Source organism: Dipodomys ordii, unplaced genomic scaffold (genome assembly GCF_000151885.1).
Source record: "Dipodomys ordii isolate 6190 unplaced genomic scaffold, Dord_2.0 Scaffold267, whole genome shotgun sequence".
NCBI lineage: Eukaryota > Metazoa > Chordata > Mammalia > Rodentia > Heteromyidae > Dipodomys > Dipodomys ordii.
The window spans coordinates 178,686-199,297 of NW_012267483.1; the positions used below are offsets into that span (position 1 = coordinate 178,686).

The 20,612-nt window shown below is 38.5% G+C and overlaps 3 gene segments (V, D, J or C); all 3 read left to right on the forward strand.

Annotated features, from left to right (window-relative positions):
- The window catches only part of LOC106001106, a 200,941-nt gene that overhangs the window by 46,449 nt on the left and 133,880 nt on the right, over positions 1–20,612 (forward strand).
- On the forward strand, positions 6,051–13,629 carry LOC106001114. The segment is given in 2 exon segments: positions 6,051–6,110; positions 13,286–13,629. Coding segments are annotated over 2 exon segments (348 nt in total).
- Positions 17,521–19,002, forward strand: LOC106001111. The segment is given in 3 exon segments: positions 17,521–17,659; positions 18,082–18,330; positions 18,455–19,002. Coding segments are annotated over 2 exon segments (372 nt in total).

A 20,612-nucleotide genomic window follows, 5' to 3' on the forward strand; every position in this document is an offset into this window, starting at 1 on the left:
CAATTACTGATTACCACAGTATAATCTAATTTGAAGTACAAGATAATTTTTGTATTTGCACACATTGTGCAATGATCTAAAGGAGTTAATTAACAAGTTAGTTCACCATCTTAAATATTTATTATTTTTGTATTGTGAACTTTTTTTCTTCAGGAAATTAGATCTTTATAACAACTTATTTCTACTCATCTCTCAACAATATATCCAACATTGCAATCTAGCTATCAGAAAATTAATCTTTTTCATGCTGAATATCACATTAATTATTATTATTTCTCAATGCCACTGTCAGACCACTTTTGGAAGTCAAATGGAATCATGAATTTGTTATTAACTTAAAAAAACATAGAGACAAAATAAAGATTTTGTACCTCCATTTTGGAAAGTTTGGATTTGCTTGATCTTCTCAAAATAAACTACTCTCTTATTATTTTTCACTTCTTATTGTTATTGTATAGGTGATGTACAAAGTGATTACAGTTATATAAGACAGGTAATAAGTACATTAATTTTTGAACAGTGTTCCCCTTCCCCCATTTTCTCCCTTTTCTTCCTCCTGATCCTTGCCCCAAAAATTGTGTAGTTCATTTTCAACAGTGTCTAGTGAGTACTACTGCTGCATTTGTTGACCATTTGTCCCACCATTCCTATGTCATACCTTACTCTCTTCAAAATAAAACAAAACAAAATTTATATACAAGACAAAGGGTACAGAAAACAAAAACAGCCAGAGAGGAGATTAAAAAAAAAGCAAAAAACAAAAGAAATAAACCATAATTTTAATAGATCATATGTATACATCCACTGAGGCTTTTTTGTGAAAATATCGTACAGAGGGGTTACAATCACACAGGCAAGGTAATGAGCGCATTTCTTATCAAGCATTGTTGTCTCCTCTTTGTTTCACCTTCTGGTCTCTTCCCATCTACCCACACTGCTCCCTGTTTCCTGGTTTCCCTAAGTTCCCCAACCCCACCCCACCCCCACTGGCCAAAGTTGTAAAGTTCCTTTTTCACAGTAATGTCTTATATATTTCATTTTTGCAATGGGCCCACCTGTATCCGTATTTAAATAATTTGATATTTTCCCTTCCCCTCCACAAATTATATCAACCTCAAATACAGTGAAAACAGGGGTTATGCCATGGGGGAGGGACATACAAAGCAACAAAGAAATCATCTTATAAGTATGTTAGAAACAATCACAAGAAGGAAAAAAAAAACATTTGAATCCTATCTTGGGGTTCATTTCAACTAACATCAACTTATCTGACCGTTTCTCCTTGTCTCAGATATAGACTAGTTATTGCAAATGAGGGAAACCATGGGACCTATGTTTCATTGGCCCTGGCTTACTTCACTTAATAAAATTGTTTCCAAGTCTTTCCATTTCCTAATAAATGGGGCAATGTCATTCTTTCTGATGGAGGCATAGAATTCTGTTGTGTATATAACCACATTTTCTTGATCCATTCATCTTTTGAGGGGCATCTGGGTTGGTTCCATATCTTAGCTATGGTAAATAATGCTGCAATAAACATAGTTGTCCTGGTAGCTTTAGTATGATCTTGTTTGTGATCATTTGAGTAAATGCTCAAAACTGGGGTTGCTGCGTCATAGGGGAGCTCTATGTGGAGTCTTTTGAGAAACCTCCATACTGCTTTCGAAAGTGTTGAACAAGTTTACACTCCCACCAACAGTGCATTAAGGTTCCCTTCTGTCCACATCCCCTCCAGCATCTGTTGTTATTAGAGTTTTTGCCTCTACAGTACATGGTGCTAGGAAAATTTGTTAATCACTTGTAGAAAACTAAAGCTAGATCCTTATATATCACCCTGCACCAAAGCAACTCCAAATGGATCAAAGATGTCGAAGTCAAAGCAGACACTCTGAAAACATTACAGGATGGAATCAGAGAAACCCTAGGTCTCCTGGATACATGCGGAAATTTTCTTAAAAGAGACCCAGAAACACAACAAAACAAAGAAAGTTTGGACAAATAGGACTGCACGAAATTGAAAAGCTTCCCCATGGTAAAGGACATAGCTAGCAAGATCAATAGAAAGCCCACAGATGGGGAGATCTTCACTAGCCATGCAATGGATTAGGGTCTCATATCTAAAATATACTTAGAACTTGAAAAATTGAATCCCCCAACAATAAATTCTCAAAGAAACAACTGCCCAAGAAATAGGTGGGCTAATGACTTAAAGAGAACGTTCTCTGAAGAGGAAAGGATGGCCCATAGACCCTGTTCCTTTTTCTTTTCTTACACTGTTGCACCCATCTGGCTATTTGCATATTGCTCCCTAAAGAGGACCTTCCTTTTTAAGTCTGAAATAAAGGCTCAGCTATGATCTTGCCTTGACCTGTCTAGACTCCTCATTTCACTCCTAAAAATAAAGTCCTTGTCTCAGCTCCTGTGGCTGTTAATGCTCTGGATCCCTGGTAAGGGCAAAGGGAGGTGAAGAATCAGAGAGGGTGGGAGGGTGAGCTCTCATGGACCAGTGGTAATTTATCCATGTGTTAGATGTTCATTGTAGGGCAATGAGGTTTAGGTCTGAGAGAGTGAGGAATAGTCCAGAAAGCTAGAACCTGTGCTTGAGTGAAGACTGTGCTACGTGGGAATACTGCACTTGACTCCTAGAGACAATTTTCTGCTGCAAGAATATCACTTTTAATACTTAGCATTTTAAATTAAAAATCAAATCATGAATATGAGTAAGAGGAAACATATATAAAAATAAAAGTAATGCATGCATGGCTCCCTATGTTTATATATAATCTTGCTCTCTGCCTCATTCTAATTTCAGGATCCAGTGGAGATGTTGTGATGACCCAGACTCCAAGGTCCTTGCCTGTCACCCTGGGAGAGCCAGCCTCCATCTCCTGCAGGTCTAGTCAGAGCCTTCAGCATAGCAATGGAAACACCTATTTGAGCTGGTACTTGCAGAAGCCAGGCCAGTCTCCACATCTCCTGATCTATTTGGTTTCCAAACGAGAATCTGGGGTTCCAGACAGATTCAGTGGCAGTGGGTCAGGCACAGATTTCACACTGACAATTAGCAGGGTGGAGGCTGAGGATCTTGGAGTTTATTACTGCATGCAAGCTACACATCTTCCTCCCACAGTGATACAGCCTTGAACAAAAACCTCCCATCTGGATGGGTGAGCTGTCCTCATGGCTGGCTGGTCTGGGGAGCAGCCCAGCATACTGTGTGAGTCTGCCTAAGAGGAAATATTGAAGTCAATATTGGAGTCAGTCTAAATAGAGGTGAAGAGTTTATGACAATATAACAAAATGCAATCTATAGCAACTAGGAGAATAATTGCCTGAATATAAAGACCAGATAAACTATTAGGTATTTATTGAAAAATGCAATTTTTCTTTAGTAATATTATAGCCAACCAGAAATCCAAAAATCAAATGTCTGCTGTGATTATTATTCTGTCTGTGATGAAACTTGTAATACTTCATTTCAGCACAGGCGAGCCTACAACTTTTGCCATGCTTTCTGTTCAGAAACTGCAAACCCAATTTTGCCTTTTCTTTTTTTTTTCTTTTTATTTTTGTGAACATACTGTACAGAGGTGTTACAATTACATGGGCAAGATAACGAGTACATTTCTTATCAAGCATTGCAGCCTCCACCTTTGTTTACCCTTCACATCCCTTCCCAGCCTACCCCCCACCCAATCCTACCCCCACCCCCAACCCCACCCCACCAAAGTTGTAAAGTTTGTTTTCCACATGACAACTGTTACTCCTCATTGTTGCAACAGGTCAACCTGTATCCTAAAACGACTTGTTTTTCCCCATCTCCTCCACAAATTATACCGACATCAAATATAGTGAAAGCAGGGGTTATACTGTGGGGGAGGGACATACAAAGCAACAAAAAATGATCTTATAAATGTGTTAGAAACAAATGCATGAAAGAAAAAACATTAAAATACATATCTAAGGGTTCATTTTCCTAACATCACATTATCTGACCTTTTCTGCTTGACTCATACATATACTAGATATTGCAAATGAGGGGTCTGTCGAGGTGATCTCGGACTGTACTTGGCCAAGTTTTCCCAGAGGACGGCATTCCTTCCTTAGTCAGAGGCTTGTGCCCCACGTTGGGCTCCAGTTGTCCCGACCATCAGGACTTCAATGAGGGCAATGAACCTAAGCAAGAAGGAATGAAGGGACAAGAGACACGAAGAATGGCAGCAAGACAAGGATTCTGATCAAGCTGCAAATTTTTATTTTTCACACAGGGGTATTTATATGCTTAGAATAAGGAAGCTTTTTCATTGGCCATAGCAGTTGCAGGATGTTTGCTTAGGGCAGTGTGAAGAGGTGGTCTTTAGCAGCTACACGGTGTTTGTTTGGGGCAGGATGAAAACACTGGATTCTGTAAACAGCCTCAAGATGTTCCAGTGAGATAGTCAAGCCTATCATGCTGAGAGACTTCCTTTTGTCTCCCAACATATTGTGGAATAGTGATACTTAGTTAAAGTCACAAACATTACAACCTTTACAAGGCAAATTGTCATTATCATGGTTTATAAAGTTTGTGAATTCTATGAGCTTTGACAATACAAATTCACATATACTTTTTTTTTTATTTTTTAAAGTTCACTTGGCCTTTATTTGATACGTTTTGATTTTATAACATGAGAGTTTTTCAAAAAGGGGTTTAAACGTTTGCATTTCAGCATAGCACATTGGTGTTTCAATTTTGACCATCTGCCATGAAGAGTGAGAATGAAAATGAGTACATCATTCCTCCCTAGAGTGACAGTTGATGTTATTTCTTTTTTTAAAATTTATTTTTATTTTTTGTGAACATACTGTACAGAGGTGTTACAATTACAGGGGCAAGATAATGAATACATTTCTTTCTTTTTTTTTTTTTGGTCGGTAGTGGGGCTTGAAGTCTGGGCTTGGGCACTGTCCCTCAGCTCTTCAGCTCAAGGCGAGTGCTCTACCACTTGAGCTACAGCGCCACTTCCAGTTTTCTGGTGGTTTATTGGAGATAGAAGTCTCAAGGTCTCTCCTGCCCCGGCTGGCTTTGAACCACCATCCTCTGATCTCAGCCTACTGAGTAGCTAGGATTACAGGCGTGAGCCACCAGTGCCTGGCATGAGCACATTTCTTATCAAACATTTCAGCCTCCTCCTTTGTTTACCCTTCACATCCCTTCCCAGTCTCCCACTGCCCTTCCCACCTAATTCTCCCCTCCCCACCAAAGTTGTAAAGTTCGTTTTCGACATGACAACTTGTACTTCTCATTGTTGCAACGGGTCCACCAGTATCCTTAAACGATTTGTTTTTCCCCATCTCTTCCACAAATTATACCGACATCAAATATAGTGAAAGCAGGGGTTATACGGTGAGGGAGCGATATACAAACAATAAAGACATAATCTTATAAATGCGTTAGAAACAAATGCATGAAAGAAAAAAACATTTAAAAACATATCTAAGGGTTCATTTTCCTAACATCACATTATCTGACCTTTTCTGCTTGACTCATACATATACTAGATAACATACACTTTTGAAGTATTATCTTTAATTAAGAATTTGAATATTATTCTTTATCTATGTATGCATTTTCTTGACTATCTTTCTATCTCCACATACTTTATTGCTTTTATAACACTTGTTTCTGGGTAATAATGATCCTTAGTAATCATATTCTAGGAATTGTGTGTCATAAAATCCACTGATACCAAATGCAGAGGAATTATAAAATTAACTTGCCTTGGAAATATTTGTCTTGGAGTGACTTATATTAAGAAAAAAACTAGAAAATTTTAGGTGATGTTTATTAGATTATCATTCTTCTCACAGGAGACACATCTATTTTTTCCTCACCAGAGGCAAACGCATGTTCTAGAAACAAAGTGGAAATCTGGGGTCTTTAGGTCTGTTCTTTGTCACTGAGATATGCCAAACCTGAAACTACACCGAGCCCTGCCCAGCCCTGCTGATTTGCATGTGTCCATAGCACAGTCCACTTCTTCATATGCTGCTCACAACCTAAGCAGGAGGTTTTAGTCAGCACACAGCACAGACATGAGGGCCCTTCCTCTTGATGCTCTGGCTCCCAGGTAAGGAAGGATGATAATACTGAAGATTTCTCATCCTGTGTTCACAGAGCTGCTTGGCTCTTCATTGAAATATTTGGATAGTAGAATTAACTAAACAGATATTGTTTTCCTTATATCCATTGTCAGGTGCCAGATGTGACATCAGGTTGACAAGTAACATCCCTGTCTGCATTTCTGGAAGACATAGTTACCATCACTTGCAGGGCCAGTAAGGGCCTTAGCAATAGCTTACTTTGGCACCAGAAGAAACAAGGGAAATCTGAAAAGGTCCTGATCCTTTATGTAACTGGTATGCAATCTGGGTTACCATCAAGGTTCTGTGACATGGATATGGGACACAGTTCACTCTCAGCATCAGCAGCCGGCCGCCTGAAGATGTTGCTACTTTTTTATTTTTTATTTTCAGTTTTTATTACTGTCAACAGAGTTGTAGTTCCCCTTCAACAGTAATACAAGTCATAACAAACTTCACAGAGAAGCAGAAGTGAGGCTGGGCTGCACCAACTGCTCTTCCTGGTGCCTCCACCTGCTGACAGAGCTTCTCAGATGCTCTTTTAATATCATGGGAAAGTATTGGGTGAAAGGTCATGGAGACATCTTCACACCCTAACTCTCTGTCTTTATGCTCATGTCAAGCATCACACACCAGACTATACCTGTTATGACTTACAAGGAATACACAACTGTACTCATGTGTAGCTCAGCTTGTGTTAATAATGTGCAGTCACCCAATAAAATGGAAACAGTTTTATGTAGATCAAAGCAGATATTTTGTGTTTTTCATTGTAAAAATACCATACAGAAAGGTACATTTCCTATCAAGCATTGTTACCTCCTCCTTTGTTTTCCTCTACCATCCCTTCCTTCCCACTTCCACAACTACCCCACCCACCCCACGACTCTCCCCAAAGTTGTAAATTTTGTTTTCAACATAGTGTCTTGTATATTTCACTGATACAATGGGCGAATCTGTATCCCTATTTAAGCATTATGTTTCTTCCCTTCCCCTACCTGAATTACAGAAGTGTGTATAGAAGATGCAAGGCTAATACAATATAACCTGTGAAAAAGATTTTTGAAAAAATAATTTTGTGTGATAAAGTCATTAAAAATTTTAAAACAATTACTCGCTGCCACAGTACCTAATCTAATTTGAAGTACAATATAATGTTTTTGTATTTGCATACATTGTGCAATGATCTAAAGGAGTTCATTAACAAGTTAGTTCATCCACTTAAACATTAATTACTTTTGTGTAGTCAACTATTTTTCTTCAGGAAATTAGATCTTTATAACAACTTACTTCTACTCATTTCTCAATGATACATCCAACATTGCAATCTATCAGAAAATAAATCTGTTTTTCATGCTGAATATCACATTAATTATTATTTATCACTGTCACTGTCAGACTACTTTTAGAAGTTGAATGGAATCATGAATTTGTTATTAACTTAAAAAATATAAAGACAAAATAATAAAGATTTTGTACCTCCATTTTGGAAGGTTTGGATCTAACATTTTTTTTGCTTGATCTTCTCAAAATAAGCTACTCTTTTATTATTTTTTACTTCCCCCATTTTCTCCCATTTCTTCCTCCTGATCCTTGCCCCAAAAGTTGTGTAGTTCATTTTCAACAGTGTCTAGTGAGTATTACTGCTATATTTGTTGACCATTTGTCCCATCATTTCTATGCAACCCCTTACTCTTTCCAAAATAATACAAATGAAATTTATATACAAAATAAGGGTACAGAAAACAAAAACAGCCAGAAAGGAGATAAAAAAATAAAAAGCAAAAAATAACACAAATAAACCATAATTATAGTTGCTCAAAATTTTTTCCAAGTCTTTCCATATCCTTATGAATGATGCAATATCATTCTTTCTGATAGAAGCCTAGAATTCCATTGGGTGTATATGTCACATTTTATTGATTCATTTGTCCCTTGATAGGTATTTGGGTGGATTCCATATCTCAGAGTAAGATAAGATACCATGAAAATATGACAAGAAGGAGTAGAAAAACACTAAGGCTCTTAGGCATAGCTCTAAAATTCTTAAGTAAAGATCCAGACTCAACTCAAAGAAAGATTGGATAAATGGGATTACTTCAAACTGAAGAGTTTCTACATGGCAGAGTTTCTACATGGACATAGCTAGCAAGTTAACTAGAAAGCCCACAGAATGGGAGAAGATTTTTGTTAACAATGCATCAGTCAAAGGCCTAATATTCAAAATATATTTAGCACTCAAAAACTTAAACCTTTTAAAAATAAGCCTGCAAAAACCCCAATAATCCAACTAATAAATGGTCTAGAAAATGTCATATATATATACAATGGAATTCTATGCCTCCATCAGGAAGAGTGATATTGTCCCATTTTTTAGGCAATGAAAAGACTTGGAAAAATTGTATTAAGTGAAGTAAGCAAGGCCCAAAGTAATATAGGTCCCATGCTTTCCCTTATTTGCAATAACTAGTATATGTCTGAGTCAAGCAGAAAAGGTCAGGTAAGTTGATGTTAAGTGAAATGAACCCCATGATAGGGACACAAGTGTTTTGTTGTTTTGTTTTGTTTTGTTGTTTTTTTTCCTTTCTGGCTATTGTTTCTAAATTATTCATTAGGTACCATGTGATTTTTTTTTGTTTGGTCATGGTTCTTGAACTCTACCACTTGAGCCACAGTGCCACTTCCAGTTTTCTAGTGATTTATTGGAGATAAGAGTCTCAGGAAATTTCCTGCCCTGGCGGGCTTTGAACCACGATCCTCAGATCTCAGCTTCCTGAGAAGATAGGATTACAGGCTTGAGCTGAGCCATCTGCGCCCAGCCATGTGACTTTTTGTTGCTTTGTATGTCCCTCCCCCGCAGTATAACCCGTTTTCACTGTATTTGATGTTGGCATAATTTGGGGATGGGAAGGGAAAAAAATTGTTTAAATAGGGATACAGGTGGACCCATCAACAATGAGATGTACAAGATGTTTGTTGAAAAACAAACTTTACAAATTAGGTGGGGTGTGGGGGGAGTCTAATTGAGGGGGTGAGAGGGAAGGGATGGTAGGGGAAAAACAAAGGATATGGCAACAATGCTTGATAAGACATGTACTCATTACCTTGCTCATGTAACTGTAACTCCTCTGTACAGTATTTCCACAATAAAAAAACTTATTTTAAAAAAGAGTAAAAGAGATACCTCCATATAAGAAATAAGAATGACCAATAGAAAAATGAAGAAATGTTCAACATCTCTGGCTATAAAAGGAATGCAAATCAAAACAACACTGAGATTCTATCTCAACCCAGTTAGAATGGCCATGGCCAAGAAAATGAACAATAATAGCTGCTGGCAGAAATGCAGCCAAAGGGAACACTACTACACTGTTGGTGGGAATGTAAACTTGTTCAGCTACTCTGGAAAGCAGTGTGGAGGTTCCCCAAAAGACATAGCATACAGCTATTCTACAACCCAGCAATTCCACTCCTGGGCATTTATCTCCTAGACCACAAACAAGGTCAAATGGTTTCATTGCAACATTGTTTACCTAAACTGCTTCTTGACACAAAGGAAGTAAATACAACTAAACATGGATGCAATATTATTTTCTTTTTTATTCAGAATTGGTCCAGAATTTAGAATTATCATTAGCATCATTGAGAGCATGTTATAAATACAAAGCCACAAAACAATCTCAGATTTGTAAGTGTAAATCTTCACTTCAGCAAGTTAACAAGTGATCTCTTTACCACATAGGAAGTGGTGTTAAGGAGGATATGAGTATCACAGGTAGGGAGATACATTTAACTCCTCATCCTATTTTAGATCATTTCTATTTAAACCATCTCTTTCTCTCTCTCTCTCTCTCTCTCCTTCTCTCTCTCTCTCTCTCTCTCACACACACACACACACACACAATTCTTGTTTCATTCCTTTTCTATAGTAAAGTATCTGCCCTAAGCACTGAATAAGGAATTTTGTTTATTTCACGGGTTTAGATGCAAAAGTCCTAGATGAAATATTCTTACCAGTGCCCTCATTAGGTAATGGCTATCACATGCATGACAAAATATAATGTATTTTTAAGAAGAGAACTAGCTGCAAGTTTAAGTGGCCAAGCACATGAGTGTCTTCATTTTATAAGGAACAACTATTATTTCAAGTGACTCACTCCATGAAAGTAGCTTTAACCGTCCAGAATACAGGACCTCCAATGACCTAATTCCTTCCCACAAGACACCTTTTCCAATGGCTTATTGGGGTCCACTAGGGAATCAGCACAAGCCTCCTTCTACAGGTGCTCCATCTTCCTAGCTGATGTTCTCCCTCAGGGCAGGGCCAGCATCTTTGGAGACAAGAAGACCATGCAAACTATGAGAGAAATACCCAAAGATTGGTTAAATTAGATTGAGACTGGCGCTCAAGTGATGATTTAAGGTAATTAATTATAAACTATATATTTGTGATTATGCTTAAGAAGTTACACAAAGAGGTTTCACCTCAATTTGTCATTCATTTTTTTGGGGGGGTCCGGTTGTGGGGCCTGAACTCTGGGCCTGGGCGTTGTCCCTCAGCTCTTCAGCTCAAGGCTAGCACTCTACCACTTGAGCCACAGCACCACTTCTGGCTTTTTACTTTTTCTGCTTATGTGGTGCTGAAGAATTGAACCCAGGGCCTCATGCATGCAAGGCAAGTGCTCTACCACTGAGCCACCTTCCCAGCCCCTGTCATTCATTTTTAGTTATATACATTTCTTCCATTTTCTTTTCCATTAAGTCACTATCTGTAAAAGTGTCTTATCCTTGACAATTCTTTACTCTAAGTCTTAATAGGAAGTTCTTTGGGAACAGGGTTTCTAACACTAGTAGCTAATATCCCTAAACAGATAACTTGGTAAGTATGGTGTGAGATGCCTTTTCTTATCCCTCAACTCTGTGCTCATATTGGTCAAATTCCTGAGGATCAGAGCTGCTGATGGTGGGCACTATGTCGTTATACTAGTTGAAGGAAGTCAGACGAGACAGGCTGGGACATAAACCTAATTATATTATGGTGGTGGAAACATGTTCACCTTCTGGAACCTGCAGTTCCTCACTTTCACAGTGGGGTCCCTCTGGCTAGAAGCACAGGCATCATGGATTTTCATTGATTATCATTAAACACAGACACTATGGATGACACTTTTCTCAGAAGAGCAGATTTTACCCTTCCTTTTTCTTTATTTTATATATGTATATATACATATTTATTTTTATTTTTTTAATTGTGAAAATATCATACAGAGGGGTTACAATGACATGAGCAAGGTAATGAGCACATTTCCTATCAAGCATGTTGCCTCCTCCTTTGTTTCCTCTTACCATCCCTGCCCTCCCATCCCCGCCTCCCGCCCTGTGCTGCCTCCCCACAAAGTTGTAAATTTGTTTTTTGACATAGCATCTTACACATTTCATTGTTGCAATCGTCCATCTGTATCCCTATTTAAACAATTTGTTTTTCCCTTCCCCTCCCCAAATTATACCAACATCAAATACAGTGAAAACTGGGGTTATACCACAGAGAAGGGACATACAAAGCAACAAAAACATCACCTTATAAATATGTTAGAAAAAATAGCAAGAAAGAATAACCACTTCAGTCCTTATCTTAGGATTCATTTTGTTTATCTGACCTTTTCTGCTTGTCTCAGACATATACTAATTATTGCAAGTAAGGGAAACCTTGGAACCTATGGGCCTGGCTTACTTCACCTAATATAATTTTTTTTCAAATCTTTCCATTTCCTAAAAAATGGGACAATGTCGTTCTTTCTGATGGAGGCATAAAATTCCATTGTTTATTGAGGGACATCTGGGTTGGTTCCATATCTTAGCTATGGTAAACAATGCTGCAATAAACATAGTTGTGCTGGTAGCTTTAGTATAGTGTTGTTTGTGATAATTCAGATAAATGTCCTATAGTGGGATTGCTGGGTCATAGGGGAGCTCTATGTGGAGTCTTTTGAAGAACCTCCATACTACTTTCCAAAGTGATTGAACAAGTTTACACTCCCACCAAGAATGCAGCATGGGGTTCCCTTCTGTCCATATCCCTTCCAGCATCTGTTGTTATTAGAGTTCTTGATTATAGCCATTCTAACTGGGGTGAGGTGGTATCTCAGTGTTGTTTTGATTTGAATTTCTTTTATGGCTAGAGAGGTTGAGCATTTCTTCATGAAAACATAGAATTGAACTCACAGATGAATAGCCATCTAATCTTCGATGAAAAATAGAATGGAAGAAAGACAGTCTCTTCAGTAATGGTGCTGGCAAAATTTGTTCATCACTTGTATAAGACTAAAGCTAGATCTTGCACCAGAATCAAGTCCAAATGGATCAAAGACCTTGGAGTCAGATACCCTGAAAACATTACAGGATGGAATAGGAGAAACCCTAGGTCTCCTTGGCAGCGGCCAAAATTTTCTTAATAGAGACCCAGAAACACACCAAATCAAAGAAAGTTTGTACAAATGGGATTGCATGAAATTGCAGAACTTCTGCATGGCAACGGACATAGATAGGAAGATCAATAGAAAGCCCACAGATTGGGAAAAGAACTTCACTAGCCATACAACAAAGAAGGGTCTCATATCTAAAATATATTTAGAACTCAAAAAATTAAATCTCCCAACAACAAATCCTCAAAGCAACAACTTCTCAATAAATAAGGGGCTAAAATCTTACAGAGAAACATCTCTGAAGAGAAAAAAAGCATGGCCACTAGACACCCTTCCTTTTTCTTTTCTTACACTGTTACATCCACCTGGATATTTGCATATTGCTCCCTAAGGAGGACTTTAATTTCTAAGTCTGAAATAAAGGCTCAGTTCTGAACTTGCCTTGACTTGTCAAGATTCCTGATTTCACTCCTAAAAATGAAGTCTGTCTCTCAGCACTGTGGCTGTTAATGCTCTGGATCCCTGGTAAGAGTAAAGGGAGTGAGAGTGTGTGGCAAGAATTATCAGTGGTAATTTATCCATGTGTTAGATGTTCATAGTAGGGCAATGAGGTTTAGGTCTGAGAGAGTGAGGAACAGTCCAGAAAGGCAAGGACCTGTGCTTGAGTGAAGTAAAAGTAATGTATGCATGGCTCTCTATATTTATATATAATCTTACATTCTGCCTTATTCTAATTTCAGGATCAAGTGGAGATGTTGTGATGACCCAGACTCCAGTTTCCCTGCTTGTCACCCTGGGAGAGCCAGCCTCCATCTCCTGCAGGTCTAGTCAGAGCCTTCTGCATAGCGATCGAAACACCTATTTGTATTGGTTCCTACAGAAGCCAGGCCAGTCTACACATTGCCTGATCTATTGGGTTTCCAAACAAGACTCTGGGGTCCCAGACAGATTCAGTGGCAGTGGGTCAGGCACAGATTTCACACTGACAATCAGCAGGGTGGAAGCTGAGGATGTTGGAGTTTATTACTGCATGCAAGCTACACATCTTCCTCCCACAGTGATACAGCCTTGAACAAAAACCTCCCATCTGGATGGGTGAGCTCTCCTCATGGCTGGCTGGTCTGGGGAGCAGCCCAGCAGATTGTGTGAGTCTGTCTAGGAGGAAGATATTGAGGTCAATATGAGTCACTCTGAGTAGAGATGAAGAGTATATGACTACACAACAAAATGCCATCTATAACAACCAGGAAAATAATTACCTGAGTATAAAGAGCAGAAAAACCATTAGGTATTTATTGAAAAATGCAATTCCCTCTTCAGTAATATTATAGCCAACCAATAATCTAAAAATCAAATGTCTGCTGTGATGATTATTCTCTCTGTGATGGAATTTATAATAATTCCTTTCAGAACATGGTAGCCTACATCTTTTGCTATGCGTTCTGTTCAGAACCTAGAAGAACAGTTGTGCCTTTTCTAGCTTCTGCTCTGTGTGTTCATCAAACCCTGCCTGACCATCAAGCCATCACCAGAGTTTGATCAGTGTCTCTTGGCTGGATCAACCTAGGGCATATACAAAATTGCACAAAGCACAATAATGTCTGCCTTCTATGTCCTGGGGCTCTGGCTCTACTTAAGAGAATGGTGTGTGGTGAAACCCTGTAATATGGTTCTTAGGTCCCAGAAGTCTGAGACTGAACCCTTTTTCAATGAGTGCTATATTCACAATCTTACCTGGTCAACCTCTGTGTTTTTATATTAAAAAAACCATGTCAAGAGGGCATCATTAATCTTATTTGCTTTGTATCCACTTCTATCACCTTAGACACCTGGAACTATGAAATCCCAGAGGCTAGGACTTGGGGAATTCTCAAGTCTCCACCAGTGTCCAGTGTGCATCTGCTTCAGATGGTATCAATTGTTTCGCCATGATGCTCTCCAATCCATCTGGGAAAAAGTGGCATGAAGTTGGAAATGCTCTGATTTCATCAAGGTATCATTCATAGAAGAAGTGTAGGTCTGGAATGTATATGAACTTATGGAATAGCTTTAAGTTACTTATGGAAACATCTTGACAGGAACAATTAATGCCATATTTACCCACAATTGTAGCATTTTGTGGAAGACCAGCCAGAAATGTCAGAATTGAATCTCAGTTCTCCTCTCTGCTCAGGCATTTTATCAGAAGTTCCCATCAGATTTCTAATTCTCACCTGGGCTCCTCATTGTCTCCTCACAAGTCTGTGACTCATCAGAAAAGAAAAATAAAGTTTCACTGGGACTCTGCACACTGCTATTGTTGTATGATTGACAAGTCAGCTGTTATTATTACTTCCTATCTAACAGTTTTGACTGGAGCTCATGTGGAGTTATTTCCAGATATTATTATTGAGTCTATTATCATATCAACAGAAATTCATTGCAATAATGGTAATTACAAAAGGAGAAATTATATTAAATATTTGTTGTCAATTTAACACTGGAATACCTTTCTAGAAAAGCACATGCACAGGCAAACACACATATGGAATATAACGGAGGAATATTTGTTTACGTATGTATATATATATATATATATATATATATATATAATTAAGCATTTCTACTCATTCTTTTCCTGAAACCAGAAATATTCTTATCATCTCTGAGCACTGGATACAAATGCAAAATAACTGATTCACCTTTCTTCAAGGACTGATGCTCTGCATTTCAACAAGTTCACAGGTTTCCATGGGATGTTTTGAAATCTAAACTTTAGGAGATTTTGACCTCAACGAAGACCTTTTAAGAAAAAAATGGTAGCAACACAACTACATCTTTGTCTAATTAACAAAAATTAATTTTTGTTCTTGGATGCCAAACTGCAAATTCATGATTATTTCTCAGTTATATGATCCAGTCCTTTGAAAGTATAATGGAATAAATCCCCTGTTCAGGGGATATTTGGACATAAATTTGTTACAATAGTTTGACCACATCAGTATGTATATAATCCTAAGTGGTCATTTCCTCTTATGTCTCTGTTCCAGATCAAACAAATCCACACAAAGGAGACAAGACCAGGGACCTGTAACAAAATGAAGCTCTATTGGGCACATCAGTGCAATTGTGAATTTGTCTTTGCACTAACATAAATGATTTGTGTTATGAGCCACTAGATTTAGAGGAGTTTGTTACACTTTATTATTATTGAAATGATTACTGGTTTTATATGAAACATGAACGAGTAGAAAGGATGCATTTTTATGAGAATGATTACATAATATTAGTATTTATAAAATATATATAAAGTGATAGAATACAGAGACAAATATGAGATTATATAAATAAAATAATGCAATTGCATCTACCAAAGAACCTTCTGAAAAAGAAACAATTAATTTGCAATTGACCCATGAACATCAATAAATATCAGAGGAATTAGAAATAGGCTTACATATATGAACTGATATTCACATGCAAATGTTAACAGAATGTTTCAGGATTAAAGGGAAGTCTCTAATAGCCATACACCCGTTCTGCTCTAGCCATGCCTACAGCTTCTTGTAAATCTCTTAGAAACAATTCCTTCTGCTGAAGTCATGTCATGAAACCCCCAATACTTTTATATTTACTTATGACTTGTCTACTAGCCTCCATAAGAGGGGCTTTCAGGGTAGCACTAAACTCTGGTGAGTTAGTCATATTCTCACGACACTCATCAGATGTTGGAATCATCAACACTTTTAAGAAAGAGCCTTGAGTAAGGGAACATTGAGCATGAGTAATTACAATAAGCAGCAGGAACAGTAAAAGATTAATAGGCACTCCTATACAGTGAAGAAAAGAAAAACAGGAACAGAAACACATCTTTCCCAGGGGCTTGCCAGCCTTTCCAGGAGGTAGGCCTCTTTGAAGCCCCATTCTCTGAGGTAGACTTCGATGAAGTCCCATTCTCAGAGATAGGCCTCTTTGAAGCCCCATTCTCTGACGTAGACTTCGGTGAAGTCCCATTCTCAGAGATAGGCTTCTTTGAAGCCCCATTCTCTGAGGTAGACTTTGGTGAAGTCCCATTCTCAGAGATAGGCTTCTGTGAAGCCCCATTCTCAGGTCTTAAAGCAGGTGTTCCATGCTAAGCAGACTCCACCGGAGTAGGCGTGGCACTTTCTGCCATCATTATGTTGTAATAGCCCACTCTTTCCCAGCCTTCAGACTTCTAAGTGTGAGTTGGTGCTGCACTATTGTTTCTTCTGCTAGCATATAGAGATGCATCCTCTGTAACTTGTCCCAAGTAATTCTATCTTGTTGTCGTAGTGATGCTCTGCATGTCAAACTGTAGCAGAGCAAGCCCTCCTTCCTGTAGGTGAGCAGCTAGCTAAGAAAGATTTCATGATAAAAGCAGAGACAGTCTCATTAAGGGATACCTTTTGCAGGGTGTTTTTTCTCATATCTTGTCATTTGAGCCTGATGCTATTTTACCACCAGATGGAAGTCTAGGACCAGGTTTATATTATTGGGTTACATACAAATAAAATAGGAGCTCAGAACTTGGTAGGCACAGTTAAGGGATTTTAGTGTTTTTGGGTGCTTAGGGTTATCGATAGTCATCAATTGCTCTGTAAGTTATTCCTATTAAGGTCACTCACCATAGTCCTTCCTGGCAATTCAGTCATACTGTGTTAATGTCCAGATAAGTCTCAATAACCTCTTAGAGTTTATGACTACTATTTTCCAATTTTCACTTCTCTTCCTATAGTCTAACTGTGAAACAGCCTCTTGTTTTCCTTAACCTTGTCTCCTTCAAGGGCAATTAACACAGAATTAGAATTAAGAAACCAGGAAGTCTGTCCACAGATCTTAAAGGATCAATAGAGCATCTCCTTATAGAGCACAATATCTGGACTAGTAAGAAAAACATTTTCTCTGCAGGGAAAATTCTTCTGCTTTGCTCTGAACTAGGACCACTTGGCATTTGCTCTGCTATACCATATGGAGTTTACCCGACAAAGCCATCACCCCTAGTCAGAGCTCAGGCTGTCAGTGGGTTGTGGAATGTTTTGGCCTGTGTCCATGAAGTCACTAATCATGTATGCTGCCCTGGGTGATAAAAGTCATTAGGAGAGGAGCTGTCCATGGTAAGTACTGGACACAAAGCTTCTTCATATTTGAGGGTAAGATCCAGTGTTTCTCCTGGGCTCCTGTTTCACTTTCTCCAGACCTATTCATGCCATTGTGTGTCTTCAGAATGGTGAAGGTCTCTGTTTCAGCAGCAGGAGCACAGGGGTGGGTTTGGCAATTCATGAGTCTAAAGGGTTTGGAGTAGGAAGGATTCTGTGGAGTTGTATAACCAACCCTGATTTTAGTATACCAATTCAATATATCTAAATGTAATATCACATACACCAACAAACAGAATTGCATCTATGTATATTCAAAGTAGGACTACAGAATGAGCTTGTCTATCTTCTATTGTGTCTAAGTTGAAGCCCCATCCTAAGTTCTTCATTCTCAGCCTTATGCTTATGGCTTTAGCTATGATCAGATTTTCTTTTGATAGGTCTGACTGGGACTTGTTGGGTCATTGAATCTGTGAAGAGTTACTGTGATGATCCAGTTCTGTGCCTGTGCCCATCACTGTAGCTGTGCTAAGGCCCTGCTGATTTGCATGTGCCAAGAGCACAGCCCACTGCCTGAGCATTTCTAATAGCTGGTCTCAACCTGTGCAGGGGTCAGCCTCATTCAACACACAGTATAGCCATGGCAGCTCCTGCTCAGCTCCTGGGGTTCCTGCTGCTCTGTCTCCAAGGTAAGGAGGGTCAGCCTGGAGATCTATTCAGACCAGTGAGATCAGTGCTGCCTAGCACTTCATGGAAGTCTTCTTGTATTTATGATTAATACTATGGTGATTTTGTTTTGTGTTTCTCTACCAGGAGCCAGACGTGACATCCAGATGACCCAGTCTCCACCTTCACTGTCTGTTTCTCCAGGAGACAGAGTCACAATCACTTGCCATGCCAGTGAGAATAATTATAACAATTTACACTGGTACCAGCAGAAACCAGGGGAAGCTCCTAAGCTCCTGATCAGTTATGTATCAAATTTGCAACCTGGGGTTCCACCCAGGTTCAGTAGCAGTGGGTATGGGACAGAGTTCACTCTCACCATCAGCAGCCTGCAACCTGAAGATGTTGCCACTTATTACTGTCAACAAAGTACTAGTTGCCCTCCCACAGTGATACAAGTCATAGCATAAACCTCTTAGGGAAGCAGAAGTGTGAGGCTCAGCTGCCCCAGCTGCTGCTCCTGGTGCCTCTTCCTGCTAAGGGTATTTCATAGAGGAAGCCAAGTTCTGAAATTATTGGAATGATGTTTTTGATTTGTAGCAGTGGCAAGGATTAGCACTGTACTATCACTCCAGTTTATCCCACTGTTTTTCCCAGCACAGACATGTTGATGCCTCTTCTAATAGAAAGGAAAGATATTTCCTCTGAAGATTGTGAGTTTTGGCATCATTTACTATTCATTCAGCTACATTGAAGCCAGGCAAGTTAATAAGCACCAACTGTTTTAATACAGAGAACTAGATTCTAAAGTTTCCATGTTGATTGTGGACAATGACACTAGTAGAAATGAGATTATTTGGTGCATTCATAGGGCTTAGCTGTGTTAAAGTTTAGAATGTCTCATCATGTGATCCTCTGTCATGCAGAGAGAGCCAGGTGCTCTAAGCACCTTTGCAGGTAACCTGGATTTACCTTTGTTCATGTATCTGACTGCTGATTTAAATAAATTTAAATCCTTTCCTGTGCCCCTCAGTCTCATAGGAATTTCAATCAATCAACTCTTCAGGAAACCATAGGAGGGGCAATTGCTCTGGAACAAAACAAAACAAAACAGAAGGCTTCCAGAGTAATAGCACTGACAGCTAATAAATGTTCCACAGGCTAGGGTAGTAACTATGGCTCAACTCTCAAATTTTTCATTTAGAGAATAACCCTAGAATATAGTTGAATGTATTTGAGCCAACATTGACTATTGATCTTTCTTTACTTCTCTTTGCATATCAGGAAATAATTGTACTTGAATACCAAAGGACTAGTTCTTTCAGGTAGAAATCTATTTGTGTGTGTGTGTGTGTGTGTGTGTGTGTGTGTGTGTGTGTGTGCTGGAACTAATAGTATATTTGGAAAGAGTTCAGACATTGTACTCTAGCCCAATCTTCATTCAGAACCTGACTCTCCTACTTATTATTTTTCTAATAGAAGTTGAATAAATTGGGCATATTATGGGAATAGGTATATAGTCTGGTTGTGAGAATGAAAAGAGATAATTGGCATAAAATGTCTGCCATGGTATCTAGCATATCATCAGATATATACTAATACCCTTTGTAGTTGTTTTCCTTGCATTCAACATTTCTAATTCCAGACAGTGTCTTTGAAAAATGGCCTTCCCTCTATCCTGTATTATATATTAAGGGATTCCCATCTACATCCCCTTAGAAATTTATCTTTTGGTCAGAATCATAGGACAATTCTTTACTGAGCTAAGAATATTATTTTAATAGCAGAAATTATGATATTACTCTTATTGCTTTTCATTTTTCCTCATTCCATATTTCCATATTGGAGAATGGAGTATTCATTTTAAAGGGTTCGTTAACTGAGTGTCACAAATTTGTGGACCAGAACCAATAGAAATTTCCAATCTCTTATCTCTGGATGATGTAATTCCAAAATTAATATCTCCATTCATCTCTAATCAAGAAGTTTATGTCTTAGCAGCTGTTTTAATGATGTGCCAGGAAAAATCTCAATCATTGCTGTAGAAACAGAGACATGAAAACATTGGGTTCAATGCTTGCTATTTCAGCTTGTGGAATCTAATTTGACTGTGAAATTCGTAGTTGTGATCACACCACAAAAATACAGGGATTGCAAAAATTCATATGGAACATTAAAGACCCAGAATAGCAAAAACGCTCCTCAATGGAAAGAACACTGCTGGAGGAATATCAATACCAAATTTCAAACTCTACTATAAAGCCATAGTAATCAAAACAACTTGGTATTGGCATAAGAACAGACC